Below are 16,454 nucleotides of genomic sequence, written 5' to 3'. Positions count from 1 at the left end.
GTTTCATCATGATGGCCAGGCAGGTCTCGAACTCCTGACCTCAAGTGATCTGCCTGTCTCAGCCTCCCAAAGTGCTGGGATTACAGGCATGAGCCAAATGTTTAATACTATAGGAATGTTTAAATAAATGATGACACACCTACGGAATGGTCTATTCTACAGACACTAAAAATATGCTTTAGGAGAATTTGTAATGACTTGAAAAACAGACATGCTATAGTGTTAAAGAAAGCAATACATCAAACTGTATTTATACAATGATTCTAATTTTCCCAAATATTAGTAGATATTATTCCAAAATGATAGGATTAATCACAGAGCCTTTTTATCCTTACATTTTAAATATTCTAAATTCTCTCAGTGAGTGCTTATATTCTTATAATGAGAAAAATACATTTATGTTATAAGTAACTTTTTCAATAGATACTGACTTGATTTATTTAGGCTACCTGTCAGCTGACACTGGGGTAGAAAGAGGCCTGATGTTGAGCTAAAGCTCCTGTCCAGTGGCCATGACTCTCTCCATTGTCTATGAAGTGAGTGGGTTGGACAAAATGTCTTCTGAGATCCCTTTAAGCTATGCTATTTCATTATTCGAAAATTAATTAGACATCAGCACTGCTTATGAACATTCTTTAGCAGTATTTCATTAACCTGGAACTTCTTTCTGAGTTTTGGAAAGATAGAAGCTAAAGTACTTTGTAGTTACCCAGAGGTTCTACATTAATTTTATAACCACATTAATATTTTCAATGCAACCCTGCTGCATGACAGAACTTAATTCATACAACATTCGTTGACAAAGGGTTTGTTGGAAACTAGGAGTGCTTTCAGGTAACACCATACCAAGCAAGGGATTTAGACTCCATCTGATTAAAGGTAATAAAGTGAGACCAGCAGGGAGTTGGCCTTGTGGTATATTGCTAATCAGTTCTAAGTTTACATCTATCAGTATATTAGTAGCTCAAGAAAGTTGGAAGTTGGACCAACCATATTTCCTCAATATACAGACAGGGATTGTAAAAGATTTTTCAATAGTTGCATTAAAAAGAGGAATCATGAAAGAAAAAATTAAATTCATAGAACTCTCTTTTTCTCTCCCCCTTTCCCTGCTCTCCCTCCCCATCCTCTCCTTGTCGTTGGGCATCAGCATGTGACCAGCTGGCTCTTGGTGTGGCTGCTCTCTTTGGCCCTTCCCATAGCTCCTCCGTCAGTGCTGTGCAGTCTATTTGCAATGCTCTCGAAGTTCCACACATACAGACCCGCTGGAAACACCCCTCGGTGGACAACAAAGATTTGTTTTACATCAACCTTTACCCAGATTATGCAGCTATCAGCAGGGCGATCCTGGATCTGGTCCTCTATTACAACTGGAAAACAGTGACCGTGGTGTATGAAGACAGCACAGGTATGGGACTCACACAAGACCCCACCTGACCATGTCTGCTCTGAACAAAGAGAATGAAAGTATCAAATAGGCATTAAACTCATCAGATGGAGCACATAAAAATGCTCCTTTATATAAAGCTAACTGAATATTCTAAAGTAATTTGACAATGCATATGTATATAATTCACATTTCTTTTTGTTTGTTGATCCTTTCTAATGATCCTTTTATCATCAAATATAGGGGAACTTTTTTTTAAAGAAATATCACCTTATCAATATATGTTATAATCCAATCACAATATTAAACATGTATTTTCATTTTTCCAGCTCTAATAAGACTATGACCACAATTGAAAATGACCATGGAATATGATTCCAACTTGATAAGTAGCTATGTAAATGTTTAGAAAAGTTTCTAATGTAAGTTAACAAAGAGGAATTCATTTAGAGGTTTTACCAATAGAGTGGATCATGTCATGGGAAAAGGACTATGAATCCCCATTGATGAGTGCTTAATAAAGCTTGCTCCACTTGCTTGTTCAGGGTGCAGGATGGAAATATGCCTGCTTGGAGTCCAGTCCTCATCAGCCACTTTCTCTGACACACTCCCATTTGAACTTTCTTTTACTGGCACCACCCCTCTGCTTTCTGCTTATTGTCCAGAATTTTTCAGAGTTCAGGCCCCTTTTTATTTAAAGTCAGGCAGTGACCCTCCATTGTCCACATAATAAAGTTGAATTTCTTCTAATTCAAAACTCTTCATCATCCAGCCATTTTCATTTTCATTAACCCAGGCACTAGCTTCCCTCACTGCCTATACTCTCACATGAGTTGTGATGAAGAGTCTATCATTTCTTCAATATCCCCATGTTCTCCTGACTCCTGTTTTCTGAGGCTGGCACCTCACTTTGGATGATCCTTTGCACGACCTTCACGGTGGTGAACTCCCTCATTCTCCATTACCGCATGCAAATTTCCCTCTTCCTTAAAGCTCTCTGAGGCACCAGAGGGTTCACTAGCACTTTGGAAGCAAAAGCACTGAACCTCAAGTAATATTTCAAGTCTGTTTACATGTCTGTAAGACTGGAAATTTCTAAGCATCCTAATTTTATCTTATTTATGTTTATAATCTGCTACCTGTCATAAACCTGACATAGAGGAAAGAGTTTAGTAATTCCACATGGATAGAATAATACCATTGATTGTCTGAATTTTTTTTTCTCCAAGAGTTGAAATGAGTTGCTTTCTTTGATCTATACATTTTGTAATAAGATTATGAAAATTACAAGTGAAAGTTAGTAAAGTGAAACACTGTCAAACTTTGCAATACGATTTCGCTTTCCACTGCCCCTTTGGCCAAGCACTAGCAGTTTACTATTCCTCAAAGGATGAATACGTGCCTCCTTTTTGATGTTAAACTCTGGTTCCATTTTGTATTGTCAGATAAAAGTGACGAGTGTGGTTGGAAATATGCACTTATGTATTTTCTTGTGCCTCATCTCATTTTAGAAAGAAGTGAAGATTCTAAGTGAGTGGGTATATATTTTATAAATATTGTATTCAAAACAGTCCTATCAAGAAGAATAAGCTACAAGCAGCCATATTTTTAGAACTTTACCTGCTTGCTGCGAAGGAATAAATCATGATCTAATCAAATCCACACGCATATTTTAAAGGGCTTTGAAAAAGAATATCACGTTGTAAACATAAGTGTGGTTAGATCTTGCACGTTGCCTACTTTTGCTAAACAGGAAATTTTGTGAGCTCATAAAATCAAGCTATATCTCATTATGTTGTGAACTCTGTAGTATAATCATCTCTCACCATTTCTACAGCAAAGCTGGACCATCTAAAAGGAAAACATACCAATGAATAATATTGAAACTCCTGGATTTAATTTAAGAAAGAGTTCTACTAAAGACCTGGGCATTGTAGATTTCAAATTGTATTTAGACAAAATATAATTAGTAAGTAAATGACAGAAAATTTGATATTCTAACCACTCTCTGACGTCAGGTGAGCCACACATATGTGACATCCATTTTTCAAAGCAAACACCAAACTATCATTTCCATCATCTTCTACAAGAAACTGAAATGTCCTTTTCATCTTTGTCAAGTTCACCTGTGCTCAGTGACTCAACAGATACTTGTTGAAATTGACAATCCAAAATGATTTCATATGTCACCCATTGAGAGATGATTCAAGTTAAAATGATTTTTGCCCACAGAGATGTTAAAAATGTAAATGAATAATCAATTGAGCCATTAAATTGGAACCCAGAGAATAAACAGGCCAACTGAGATCAATAAAAGCAGAAGCCTTGTGACTGTGAATGGGTTTTATACTGCTTGACTCAGGGTTCTTGCCTTTAGTAATTATCACACCATAAAAAGGAGGAAACTTAGTAAACCTAAAGGAAAAGAAAGGACTTAGGTGTGCTTAGCACCCACCCCTACAGCAGAATTAAGTACCCATTAAAGAGCACTTTATTGGGATTTGTTTAGGAGTTTGTTAAATAGCCTGAAGCCAACACAGATGTCGCGGAACCAAATGGCCCATTACTCCCATTGAAGTCAATGGGAGCAGTGTGCACGTCTCTAAGGACAAAATTCAATTCGCTAAATACTAGCAAGCAGAATTCTGTCCTCTAGTAGTTAAAATGTCGAAAGACTCTGGAGAACTCTTAGGAGGAATAAAGTTTCGTCTCGCCTCATCTCTCTTCTCTCTCTTTCCTGGATGTCCTTCCCGTTAGTCACCTACTTGTCGCTGATTCCCACATCCAGAGGTGACCCCAGGCAATGAGAAATTGCTGCCCATTGGACCTCCCCTCATGATTCATTAGACCTCCCCTCATGATTCATTAGACCCTGGTGGAAACCTGGCTGTCACTTCACATACAGCAAAAAGAGCTGAGAAGCTGAACCTCAACTGCAGTGTGCGGCATATTCAGCAGTTTCTGCCTTCTCAAAGCCTATCTCAGGGAAATGCACCCACAGCGATTCCTGGAGAGCAGGGATCAGCAAACTTTTTCCATGAAGAGCCAAGTGCTGAGGCTTTATAGCCACGGGGGTCTTGGTCAAAACCACTCCACTCTGACAAAGTAGCAAGCAAGCACACGGACAATATGTAAATGAATGGATCCAGTGTGTTCCAATAAACCTTTGTTTGCAAAAATATATGCTGGGCTAGGTTTGGCCTTTTGGCTCTAATTCACCCCTGCTATAGCCTTAAAAGATAAGACAATTGAGCTAAAAACTAAGATTGTAATTTTGTACACATATGAAGTGGGTTCAGCTCATATCCACAACTCTGTCGTTTTGGTTTCTGGGTTTTCATGCCCTTTTTTCCTCCTCACTGGCCCTCCTGGCTTCCTCATCAATACGTGTCATACGTGTCAGTCCTTTGTCTCATTATCTCTGTGGGATTTGCCAGGTGATGTTCTGGTTCATTGGATAAACAAATTTTCAAAGAGGTGTTGGGGGAACAAATACCTTTCCTCACCCATCATAACAATCACAACTGACATTCCCATAACAAAAGACAGGTTAACAAGAGAAAATCATAGCAAATTTGTTTAACCAAAGTTTTACATGACTCAGGAGGCTTCAGAAATGAAGACCAAAGACCTAGGGAAAACTGTCTACTCATTGCTTAGATTCCATGAAGAATGAACAACACGTGGAAATGTGATTGGACAAAAGGGTAGAATCAGTGGTAATAGGCTGAGGGGGAAAGCCCAGCAAGGCCTGTGTGTTCGGATTCTTCTTAGCCTCTCTGTTCAGTGTTCCTTCCTCCTGAGCATGGGGCAGGACCCCTATGAAATGAGAGTCTTCAAGGGAAAAGAGAATCTTTCTAGATTTTATATCTTGCTTTGGGGGAGGGGAGTTCTAGTTTCTATGCTCCACTTGGGAAAGGGAAATTCTACTTTGTATGACTCACGTCAGGGGATTAAGAGGGGTAGGATACCGGGGGTCAGGAGAAAGTCAGAAAGACCTTGTTTCTGAGACCTTTCCAGTCTTTTTCAGTTCAAAGTAGTCAGCATGCCAAGATGCCATATTTTGGGGTGTCATGTTCTGAGCACCAACAGTGTTAGTGGCTAATAATGACTTAAAATGTTGTTTCTTACTTTAAACTAATCATAGCACATTTTAAGTTTGGCTCTCTTAAAAGACAACAAAAGCATTGAATATTGCATGCCACAGAGAGTGGGATTTCAAAGTGTTTTCTTATGCTTGGTTAAGCGATTACCTACAAAGTCAGCATAGAGAGCTGAATCCAAATAAGCAAGTGCTAATTCAAATTTCAGTGGCAAAACATAAAAAAAAAAAACAAAAAGCACCCATTCTGCTTAGCTTTTATTTTGTGAATGATTAAGAAAAACCTACTTTATAGTTTTGCTTGTCTTTCTTCTCTATTTTAACTTGTCCTTAACTAAACTGGCCCAAAGTTTATATTCATTTGGTTCAGGTGATATTTTCTGAAATACTGGGGAAAATAGTCAAGACAGCACATACCTGCATACTCCATACTATGGGTGCCCTTTCCTGAGGTCTGAATGGCTTCTGCAATACATTGTTTGAAAGTTTTATTTTTATATAGTTTAAAAAGAAGATTGCTTTCTTTAGAAAATGTTAAAATGAAGAAAAGTGTAAGGACATAAACAAAAATATCCAGAAAAACTATCACAGATAATGTCTTAGTGTATACTCTTTTAGATATTAGATAGGCAGGCAGGCAGACAGACAAGGAGATAAACAGGTAGACAGATAGATAAATAGATAATAGATCGTGATAGGTAGATGATAGATATTAATAGACAGATGGTAGATAGGTAGATGATAGACAATTGGTAGATAAATGACAAATGATTGATAGAGGATAGATAGATGATAGAAAATAGATCATGATAGATATTTGGCTGGTGCAAAAGTATTTGCGTTTTTGCTATTAAAAGTAGTGGCAAAACTGCAATTATTTTTGCACCAACCTAATAGCTGATAGGTAAATGATAGATTAGATAGATATAGATAAATAAGTAGATGATAGATTAGATAGAGAGATGATAGGTAGATGATCGATTAGATAGATGGTTGATAAATAGTGAATATAGTTGACAGATAGCTAAATAGATAAATGGTAGATAGCTAGATGACAGATAGAAAACTAGATAGCTAGATGGATAGATAGATTCCCTTGTTTCATAGACATTTACTGCCAGGCATTATCCTAAGTACTGGGGATAAACCACACGCAAAAATATCTCACTTCATGGAATCCACAGTCTGTTTCTCAATGAACAAAATATATGGTAAATATTTAGTATGATAGATAGTAGAAAATGTTATGAAGAAAAATAAAGCAGCAAACGGTATTCAAGAGACTGACAGTAGAGATGGGGTTTACAATTTTATGTAAGGATAACAGGGAAGTGCTCTAGAAAATAACGTTTGAGTAAAAATTTAAAGAGGATAAAAAACAAATCATGTAGATACCTGGGGAGAACATTTCAGACATCAGACAGAGGGAACAGCCAGTGCAAAGGCCCTGCCAAAATAACTCTTTCCTGGTAGCACTGTGCTGAACCCCACCATAGTCTTTCATATCATGGAGGATTTGCATATGTAAATAGCTAAAAGGACAATATTTAATAATTTCAACTTTTGTTTTAGATTAAAGGGTACATATGAAGGTTTGTTGCATGGGTATATTGCATGATGTTGAGGTTTGGACTACGAATGATCCTGTCACCCATGCAGTGAGTGAGCACACATACCAATAGGTACTTTTTCAGCCCTTGCCTGCCTCCTCTAGTAGTCCCCAGTGTCTATTGCTCCCATTTTTATGTCCATGTGTACCCAATGTTTATCTTTCACTTATAAGTAAGATCATGGGTATTTAGTTTTCTGTTCCTGTGTTAATTCACTTAGGATAATGGCCTCTAGCTGCATCCATGTTGCTGCAAAGGACATGAGCTTATTCTTTTTTATGGCTGCATAGTATTCTGTAGTGTATATGTACCACATTTTCTTTATCCAGTCCACCACTGATGGGCATCTAGGTTGATTCCATGCCTTTGCTATTGTGAATAGTGCTGTAATGAACATATGAGTGTGTGGGTTTTTTGGAAGAATGATTTTCTTTTGGATATATACCCAGTAATGGGATTCCTGGGCCAAATGGCAGTCCTGTTTTAGGTTCTTTGAGAAATCTCCAAACTGCTTCCCACAGTGGCTGAACTAATTTAAATTCCCACCAACAGTATATAAGTGTTCCCTTTACACCACAGCCTCACCAACATCTGTGTCTTTTGACTTTTTAATAATAGCCATTGTGACTGGTGTGAGATGGTGTCTTGTGGTTTTCATCTGCATTTCTCTGATGATCTGTGAGGATGAGCATTTTTTCATATGTTCATTGGCCACTTCTGTGCCTTCTTTTGAAAAGTGTCTGTTCACGTCTTTTGCCACTTTTTAATGGGGTTATTTGTTTGTTTTTTTTTTGTTCATTGATTTAAGTTCTTTATAGATTCTGAATATGAGACATTTGTTGGATGCATAGTTTACACACATTTTCTCCCATTCTGTGGGTTGTCTGTTTACTCTGTTGATAATTTCTCTTGCTGTGCAGAAGCTCTTTAGTTTAATTGGGTCCCACTTGTCAATGTTTGTTTTTGTTGCAATTTCTCTTGAGAACTTAGTCATGACTTCTTTGCCAAAAACAATGTGCAGAATGGTATTCCTTAAGTTTTCTTCCAGAATTTTTGTAGTTTGAGGTCTTACACTTAAATCTTTAATTCATCTTGAGTTAATTTTTGTGTATGGTGAAAGATAGGGGTCCTGTTTTATTCTTCTACATATGGCTAGCAAGTTATCCCAGCATTATTTATTGAGTAGGGAGAAGGATAATACCTTGAATTCTTATTATAGACACCATTAAGCTAAATAATTACACAAAAAAATAGGTAAGCAAAAGAAAACATGGTGCTTCAAATAGGAAATTTCCTGTTCTAAAATTTACCTATGGATAGGCCCGCCTCCCAAAATTCACAACGACACCAGCCCTTACTTCATTATAAATATGTGGACATTGAGAACATTTATGTACAGAATACATGAGTAAGTCTAAAGAAACTAAAATGTTTAGGCTGCAAAGGAAAAACACAAGGACATAGAAGTTAATGGCTACTGAAGACTGAGTCTAAAGAGTGAGGAAATAGAAGAAGCTTTAGCTAGTCCTCTGGGCTTTCATGGACAAAGTGGGTGAAGGGTTGAGGGAAGCAACTTTAGCATCACTGAAAGAATGAACTTTTAATCACCAGATCTTTCGGGAGATGAATTGCATTTCTGTCCAAAATATTTAACACCCTGACCCGGAAGAGTTCAAGCCCAGGCTTGGAACACCCTGTCATAGGCAGGTCCTGATATAAGGATTCCTGCAGTACCCAAGAGGTTACCCTGGAAGACACCTAAAGTTGTTCCCAACTTTGGATAAATTGCTTTTCTAAAACACAAATTGCCACTGCACTGTCCCATCGTGATGCCACCCTGGTAGATCATATGTTTCTTCACCTTCACTAATGCTGTCAGAGTCTGTCATTCCACAAATATTTATTGGACATGCCAATAAATATTGGTACCAGGCATTGTTCTAAGCATATGGAATACATTAGTGAATAAAACAGACAGAACCCACTGACTTCAAGGAACTTAGGTTCTATGGGAATAATAAACCATTTTTTCATTCCATATAAAATGATTATAATCGTTGAACGGTGGTGAGTCTGTGGAAGAAAGAAAAAGTAGAGCAGATTGAAGGGAATCTGGAAGCCAGAAATGTGGTTTGCAGAATTAAAGGTCATGTCACATTGCACAGATGAGGCTTGAGCAAAGGCTGCAAGGAGCTGAGGAAGTGAACCACGTACTGTGAGAGAGAAGGCGGTTCTAGGCAGACAGAACAGCTAATGTCTCAGGTGACAGTGTGCCTGGTACATCAGAGCAACAGCAAGGAGGCCAGGGTGGATGGATCAGAGTAAGAGGGGAGGGGAGATAGAAGAGATGGTCAGAGAGAAGGGCCTTGTAGGTAATGGAAGACTTTGTAAACCACTAGAAGAGCTTGTGCTCTGCCTGGAATGAGAAGCCACGGAAGAATTTTGAGCAGAGGGTGGATAAGATCAGAGGAACATTCTACAGTAGTCTCTACTCATCCTAAGGGGATACATTCCAAGACCTCCAGTGGATACCTGAAACCACAGATAGTACTGAACCCTATATATGCTATGTTTATTTTTTTATTTTATTTTATTTTTGAGATGGAGTCTTGCTCTGTCATCCAGACTGGAGTGCAGTGGTGCGATCTCGGCTCACTGCAACCTCCACCACCTGTGTTCAAGCAATTATTCTGCCTCAGCCTCCCCAGTAGCTGGGATTACAGGCACTCACTACCACGCCTGGCTAATTTTTGTATTTTTGGTAGAGACGGGATTTCACTATGTTGGCCAGGCTGGTCCCGAAATCCTGACCTTGCGATCCACCTGCCTCGGCCTCCCAAAGTGCTGGGATTACAGGCATGAGCCACCACACCCAGCCTGCTATGTTTATTTCTATACATACATACCTAAGCACTTCTTCTATATTTGTCTATATAGCACTTGTATGAATAATACCATGATAAAGTTTAATTTGTAAGTTAGGCACAGTAAGAGACCAACAACAACAATGATGAAATGATTCACGTCCCATGTGGACAGAGCAGAATGGTACAAGACTTCATCATGCTATTCAGAAGGGCATGCAATTGAAAACTTATGAATTGTTTATTTCTGGAATTTTCCATTTAATATTTTTATACCACAATTGACCGTGGTTCGCTAAAACCGTGGAAAGCAAAACCTCAGATAAGGAGGGCCTACTCTTGAAGAGTAGTAGGAGTAAAAGAATCACTGTACACTCTACAGAGGCAAAGGTAGAAACACGGCAACCTGCCAGATGGCTCCTATAGAAACCCAGGGAAGAGATGGAGGCAATACAGTAGAGGAGTAAGATATGCTCAGGTTCTGGAAACATTTTTAATGTAGAGCTGGCATAATATCTGAGAGGATATTTGAATGTGTTCCCCATTTGAAAGTTTTTATTATATATGATCATGTCCTCTTTCCTTTATCTCCATTTGTGTGGTGACATTGGGCTATGTTTGAATGACTGCTCAAACATTGTAGGGTCTTTGAGGGAACTGAACAAAAATCATCATGGATATTCTCAACTGCATGCATTTTATCTATTAGTTTCACTACTACTTTAAGATGCCTTTTTGAGTATCCAGCACAACCTTTGGGTCTGTATGACACTTATTTTGATTTAAGGAACTCAATGACCTAAGAAACTTGGGACATCTCAAGTTGCCTCAAGAGATTAACCTGTTTGGAAGATAGCAAGCATATTCCCTCCTATAGCAAACTCCTCTGAAATATCAAAGTTTGGCTCAGTGTTTCAATGAAATCAAATGTCAAGAAAAACACTTTGTATTCCTTAGACACAGGACAAATGCCATATGTTAAGTTTATTTTTAAATGGAGGATAAAAACAGGAAGACCGTGTTCCAGTCTGAGAAAGTATTGATGCCATGGTGTTGGTGAGGCAGGTTACGGTTTAATTCATACCTGTAGATTAAAGAATCAAAAATGAACTCAAAATAATAATAATGTCCTGAGGGAGTAGAGGTTAGGAAAGAAAGAAGAGAGAAATAAAAGATTGATCTTTTTGTCCTGAGCCAAAGGATTGAGTTGTCATTACCTGAAACAGGTTATAGGTGGAACTAGTTTGAGGAAATAAGAATGATATCAGAAATTGAGTCATTAATATGTTAAGTTTGAGTTTCAGATATCTATTAGACATCTGAATAAGGGTAAGAATAGGCAGTTAATACATGAGTCTAGAGTCTGGAAAACGGGTCTGGGCTGGAGACACAAATTTGAGTGTCCTCAGCCTATAGATAGGACGGGATGAGTACGTCAAGGAAATGAGCACCAGACAGATGCCTCTAGCCCTGAATTTATAACACATCAACCTTGAGAGGTTTATCTTTGTTTACCTTAAGTCATTTTTCTCAACACATCACAGCCATGAGATTTCTAAAATGCAGCCTGCAGTGAAGAGTTAGTTGTTAGTCATCACGTCAAATATAGTCTCCGAGCTTTACTGTAAGGATTAATTTGAAATGAGAATAGCATCCCTAACAATGGCAGTGATTGAAAAAAACAATCAACCCTGGGAGAAAACGTACACAAAATGAAAATCACAATAATAACAATAACTAAATTCTTGAGTGCTGACTATGTGCACTGTCCTAAATAGATGATTAACTCACTTAATGTGCTCAACCAGCCTGTGAGTAAGTGAAATATCTGCTCTTATAGCTGTATTTAAGTAATGACTTAGTTTTTAAAAGCTCTATCTATCATAGTTCCTTCCATTTTCCCATAGAAAACAGAAATAATATACTCTTCCAGAACTAAGAATCTTGACAGAAGCCTAAAGTTTGGACTCAAAGAAAATCAACACTTTGGCATGAGTAGTCAAGCTAAAATGCAAGATGTGCTATACACAGTCAGTGCCAAATAAGTGACTGTTTTCACCTTCTGTCATCACCACTCACCCCACTGTGTCGTTATGACCACTTGTGACAGCCAAAACTCTTCTGCTATGTGCTGTCCCACAATTCCACTGAAATAGCCCAATGATGGAACATTCTTTACACTCAATATCAAAAAATGATAAATTACCATTTATTTTTTTCTCTGTACTCACTTTTTTCTACCCTTCATATCTCCCACCTTGGTTCTTTGACCAGAACCTTACTTAAATATTCAGAACTCTGCCCAGGAAACCAATCTTTAGATATTCCAGGCCAGGCATATTATTTTTAGCTACTGTTGAAACTTAACGAGAATTCAGCACCAACATATACTGGTGGAGCTGAGTGCAATACACTTTCTTGAATACTTAGACTAGATTCTTCTATAAGCTCCTTTGTAACCAAGGTACACAATTTTTCTTTTGGGAAGACTCCCACTTGCCTTCTCTGTTGCACTTCTGAAAAACCCTATGTATGAAGATCTGCACTTTAAAAGCATTGTGTTTCCCCAGGTAATTCGCTCACATACCCGTTTTCATTTTTTAGTTTTGATTTTTCCTCCGCTCTGGAGGATGCACAGATCCCCTTAAGAATTCTATTAGATTTTGGTATATTAATATACCCACAAGTTTATGAAATGCCATTTTGCATACTTCCAAGTTCAAATAGAGAAGAAATTAACATTTAAAATGTGCAACCTGATCTTTGGGTCCCAGTGGTTTATTACATTCATGTTTACGGCATCAAACTCACTGATGATTTAACAAACAGGAAATTGGATTAAGACTCAAGAAAACCTAGGTACTTTTCTTTTGAACTGAGACTCATTAAAGATAGCTAAAGCTATCTGGAAATGGATTGGACTGCGGTGTAAGGTAGAGAATTTCTCACAATGAGAGGTGTTCAGCAGTGGCTGTGTAGAGGGGACTCATGCATCAAGAGGAGTTTGACCTGAAGGTCTCTTCCAATTCCTGCTATTTGTGACCCATTTTCAGGGCCGATCCAAACAATTAACCTCACCATGCCTCACTTTCCTCACTGTAAAATAGCACTGACACCTATTCACCTCAGAGGTATATTCTAAGGTTTATTTCGCTATTTATAAGGCATGGAGCAGACTTCATAAAAAGGGGCAATCTAAATAGCAAAGTTTGTTATTACTTAAAAGGAAGGCATAGGAAATTTTCAATGCTCACTGGAAATAGCAGAGGTTTTTTTTTCCTCCTCCATATGCTCCACCTGTTGCCTGAGTTTCCCAATGTGCATGCACATCAGCATTTTTTTCTGTGTCACATCTGAGTGCACCGAGTAGACAGGCGGCCAAAGCAAGTGTTTAGAATTGGCCATTTGGATATTTTTGAAAGTTGTATCTATATGCAGAGCTTAGCTCAAATTCATGTGAAAAAAAAAAACAGCCTTCTTTCTGTAAAGCGTTTATTCAACCAAAGTTGCATTTCCAATTTCATTCTTAGGGATAGAAGTGGAAGAGGCTTTTATGATTTTATATCTTATGTATAATTTTTATATGATTATGATTTTATGATTTTATGATTTATTATTTCATAGATTTTATGATATCTGTATGTTTTGTCTTTTTATTTAGAAAGATTTGAACTTAGAGAAAAGTTACAGGACATGTACAATAAACTCCTGTACACCCTTCACCTAGATTCATCATTTATTATCATTTGGCCTCATTTGCTGTATTGCTCTATCATTCTCTTAACATAGAAACACCTACAACAATAAAAATTATAATAAGCAGTAGCACTGTTGAACCATTTGAAAGTAAGCTGCAGACATCTTGACCTTTTTCCCCATAAATACATTAGCATGAATTTCCTAGGAATGACCTTTCTCATTATAACCACACTAGGATTATCAAGTACAGGAAACTTAGCAATAACATAATAATGTTATCTAAATACATAGAAATATATATTTGCTAATATTATTATTGGCAAAATAATAATATATATTTGCTAGTTGTCCCAGGATCACTCATGGCATTCAGTTGTCAAGTCCCTTTCATCTCCTTTGATTCAGACAATTCAGCCTTCTTTTGCCACATATGACGTTGACATTTTTAAAGAGTCTAGGTCAGTTTTATGGTTGAATGTCCCTCTATTGGGTTTGTCTGGCTCTTTCTTATCTACGTTTTATTTTTAAATTCTCTCCATCTCAGTGGGCCAGAAAAAAATTCACATTATCAGCATTACATGCACCTTCACCATTCACTGCAACTGGGGTTCTGGCAGGGTTGGGTCACTCTGTCAGGGCTGGCATCCACACACGGGAGGATTAGCAAAGCTAGGTGTTGTGCCTAAATCAATGTCCTTTTTCTGAAGTAATTATTTGTTTAGCAAATGATTTTTAACTACTCATTACAAAGAAATGACTGATGGATTGCTGCAAAATGCAAATATAAGGGAAAGCTTCCTCTAAATTTTGTCTACTGTGCTTTTCGAATTGTAAATTCTCCATCATTTGCTAATGAAGGCAGAAAGGCTTTTCTTAAGCAAACAATTGCTTCAGGAAGAGAAATATAAAACTCACTCCCTCCCTGTTCTTTGTTCTTCCCCCAGTTTCCATCCCTAATCTTTAAATCTGCTGATCCTCCCCCTTTCTGAAGCCAGTTTACCCATATACTGGCAAAAGGAGAAAAATAGGAGTTTAACAGTAAGTTTTTTGTAAAAGATAAATTTATTCCAATTAGAAACTAGTCTTTTGGACTGAATTGTTCTCCTATTTCCTCTATTGGTATTAAAATATACCTTCTTTTATGAAACAACTGTAAAAGTTGATGGTCATATTTGGGGGTATGTGTTTATTAAGGGCCTAGTGTGCCAAATAAGGATTTAATATTGTGTGCTGGCCTAGAAAAGTCCTTTCTCTGTTACTTACATAGCTATTTATTAATATAGTTAATTAGTCAGTTAATTAGTTTTTCATTCAGCCAGTTGACGAGAAATCCTAAAGTTGGGAGGGGCCCCTGATTTGGAGGAAAGAGCCCTAAATTTGGTATCAGAAGGTGGATTTGGCCTTAATCCCGGGTTCTGCCACTTATTAGCTACATAACCTCGAGCAAGTTACTCCAGCCTCCAGCAGCCTTAGCTCATAATCTGTAAAATTAAGTGGTAATTGATGCCCTATCTACCTCAAGAGAGTTGACAGGATAAAATTAGCCTACAGGCTGTGAGGACTTTGAAGCAGGTTGTGTTGTCTTGCACCCCCAGGGCTTAACATGAAGCTTGGCATCTAATGAGCATCCAGCAAATGTTTTCCCATAAAAATAAATGAAAGAAGTGAGAAAATGTATGTCAACTTTAAATCCTATAAATATGTAAGTCATCATGATAGAAAGATGTGACATTCTATTCAACACAGAAAAAGAGAGCAGCTCATTGCAGCACACGAAATGCACTTTTTACATGTTTTCCCCATGTTATTTAGAGACCACATTAAACTGTCCCTTATAGTCACGGTCATGGAAAAAAAAAATCTATGTGATTGCAAAGCAGGTGGGTGGTAAGAGAAAACAGGACAGAAACTCAAGCAACCTGGAGTCTCTATTTTTTCCCCATCTCATCAAACAGTCCTAAGCCATATCTGTTCCCTCAGCACCAACAATTTGTATTTATAAGGCAGGATGGTGACGTCAAAAGATTAAGTGTTGGATTCACAAACAGCAATTTTAATCCAGGATTCTTCTTAACTATCTTTGTAAGTTACTTAACTACTCTAGGCCCTGAATTCCTCATTTAAATAATAATAGTAATAATGGTTACATCATAGGATTATTTCAAAGATTAACACATATTACAAATAACAAATATACGAACCCACGTTCTGTATTTTCTTTCATTTTTAATGCTCCTCAGTAGTTCATGACGTGGCTCTGGAAGTGAGAAGACAAGCAGGTGATTATAAGTACCTGAGGGACTTCAGTTGACTGATTTGAAAAGGAGCAAGAATCCAGGAAGCCTATTATTCTAGCAATTCAATTTTTGTGTAAAAAGAGAAAAGGTTCATGTACTAGTCCATTTTCACACGGCTATAAAGAACTACCTGAGACTGAGCAGTTTATAACGAAAAGAGGTTTAATTGACTCATACTTCCACACGGCTGGGGAGGCCTCAGGAAATTTACAATCATGGCGGAAGGTAAACGGGAAGGAAGAAATGTCATACATGTTGGCAGTAGAGAGAGAGAGAGCAAGGGGGGAAGTGCCATACTTTTAAACCATCAGATCTTGTGAGAATTCACTCACTATCACAAGAACAGCCTGGGGAATATCCGCCCTCATGATCCAATCACCTCCCACTAAGTTCCTCCCCTGACACATGGGGATTACAATTTGAGATAAGATTTGAGTGGGGACACAGAGCCAAGCCATATCAGATAATGAGCACTAAATCTTGATAAGGTTCTAC

The 16,454-nt window shown here is 37.8% G+C and overlaps 1 protein-coding gene across 12 annotated transcripts in view; it reads left to right on the top strand.

The window, feature by feature from the left end:
* The window catches only part of GRIK1 (glutamate ionotropic receptor kainate type subunit 1), a 404,320-nt gene that overhangs the window by 252,481 nt on the left and 135,385 nt on the right, over positions 1-16,454 (top strand). For 8 of the 12 annotated variants that reach the window (XM_054468420.2, XM_054468419.2, XM_063659833.1 and 5 more), the window contains exon 3: positions 1,151-1,408. The exons of the other annotated variants lie outside the window; for them this stretch is intronic. In XM_054468420.2, the coding sequence (XP_054324395.1) occupies positions 1,151-1,408 (258 nt within the window). The remainder of the gene's footprint in view (positions 1-1,150; positions 1,409-16,454) is intronic. 12 annotated transcript variants of the gene reach the window in all.

This window comes from Pongo pygmaeus, chromosome 22 (assembly GCF_028885625.2).
Source record: "Pongo pygmaeus isolate AG05252 chromosome 22, NHGRI_mPonPyg2-v2.0_pri, whole genome shotgun sequence".
Lineage (NCBI taxonomy): Eukaryota > Metazoa > Chordata > Mammalia > Primates > Hominidae > Pongo > Pongo pygmaeus.
This window is presented reverse-complemented; position numbering and strand designations above follow the sequence as displayed.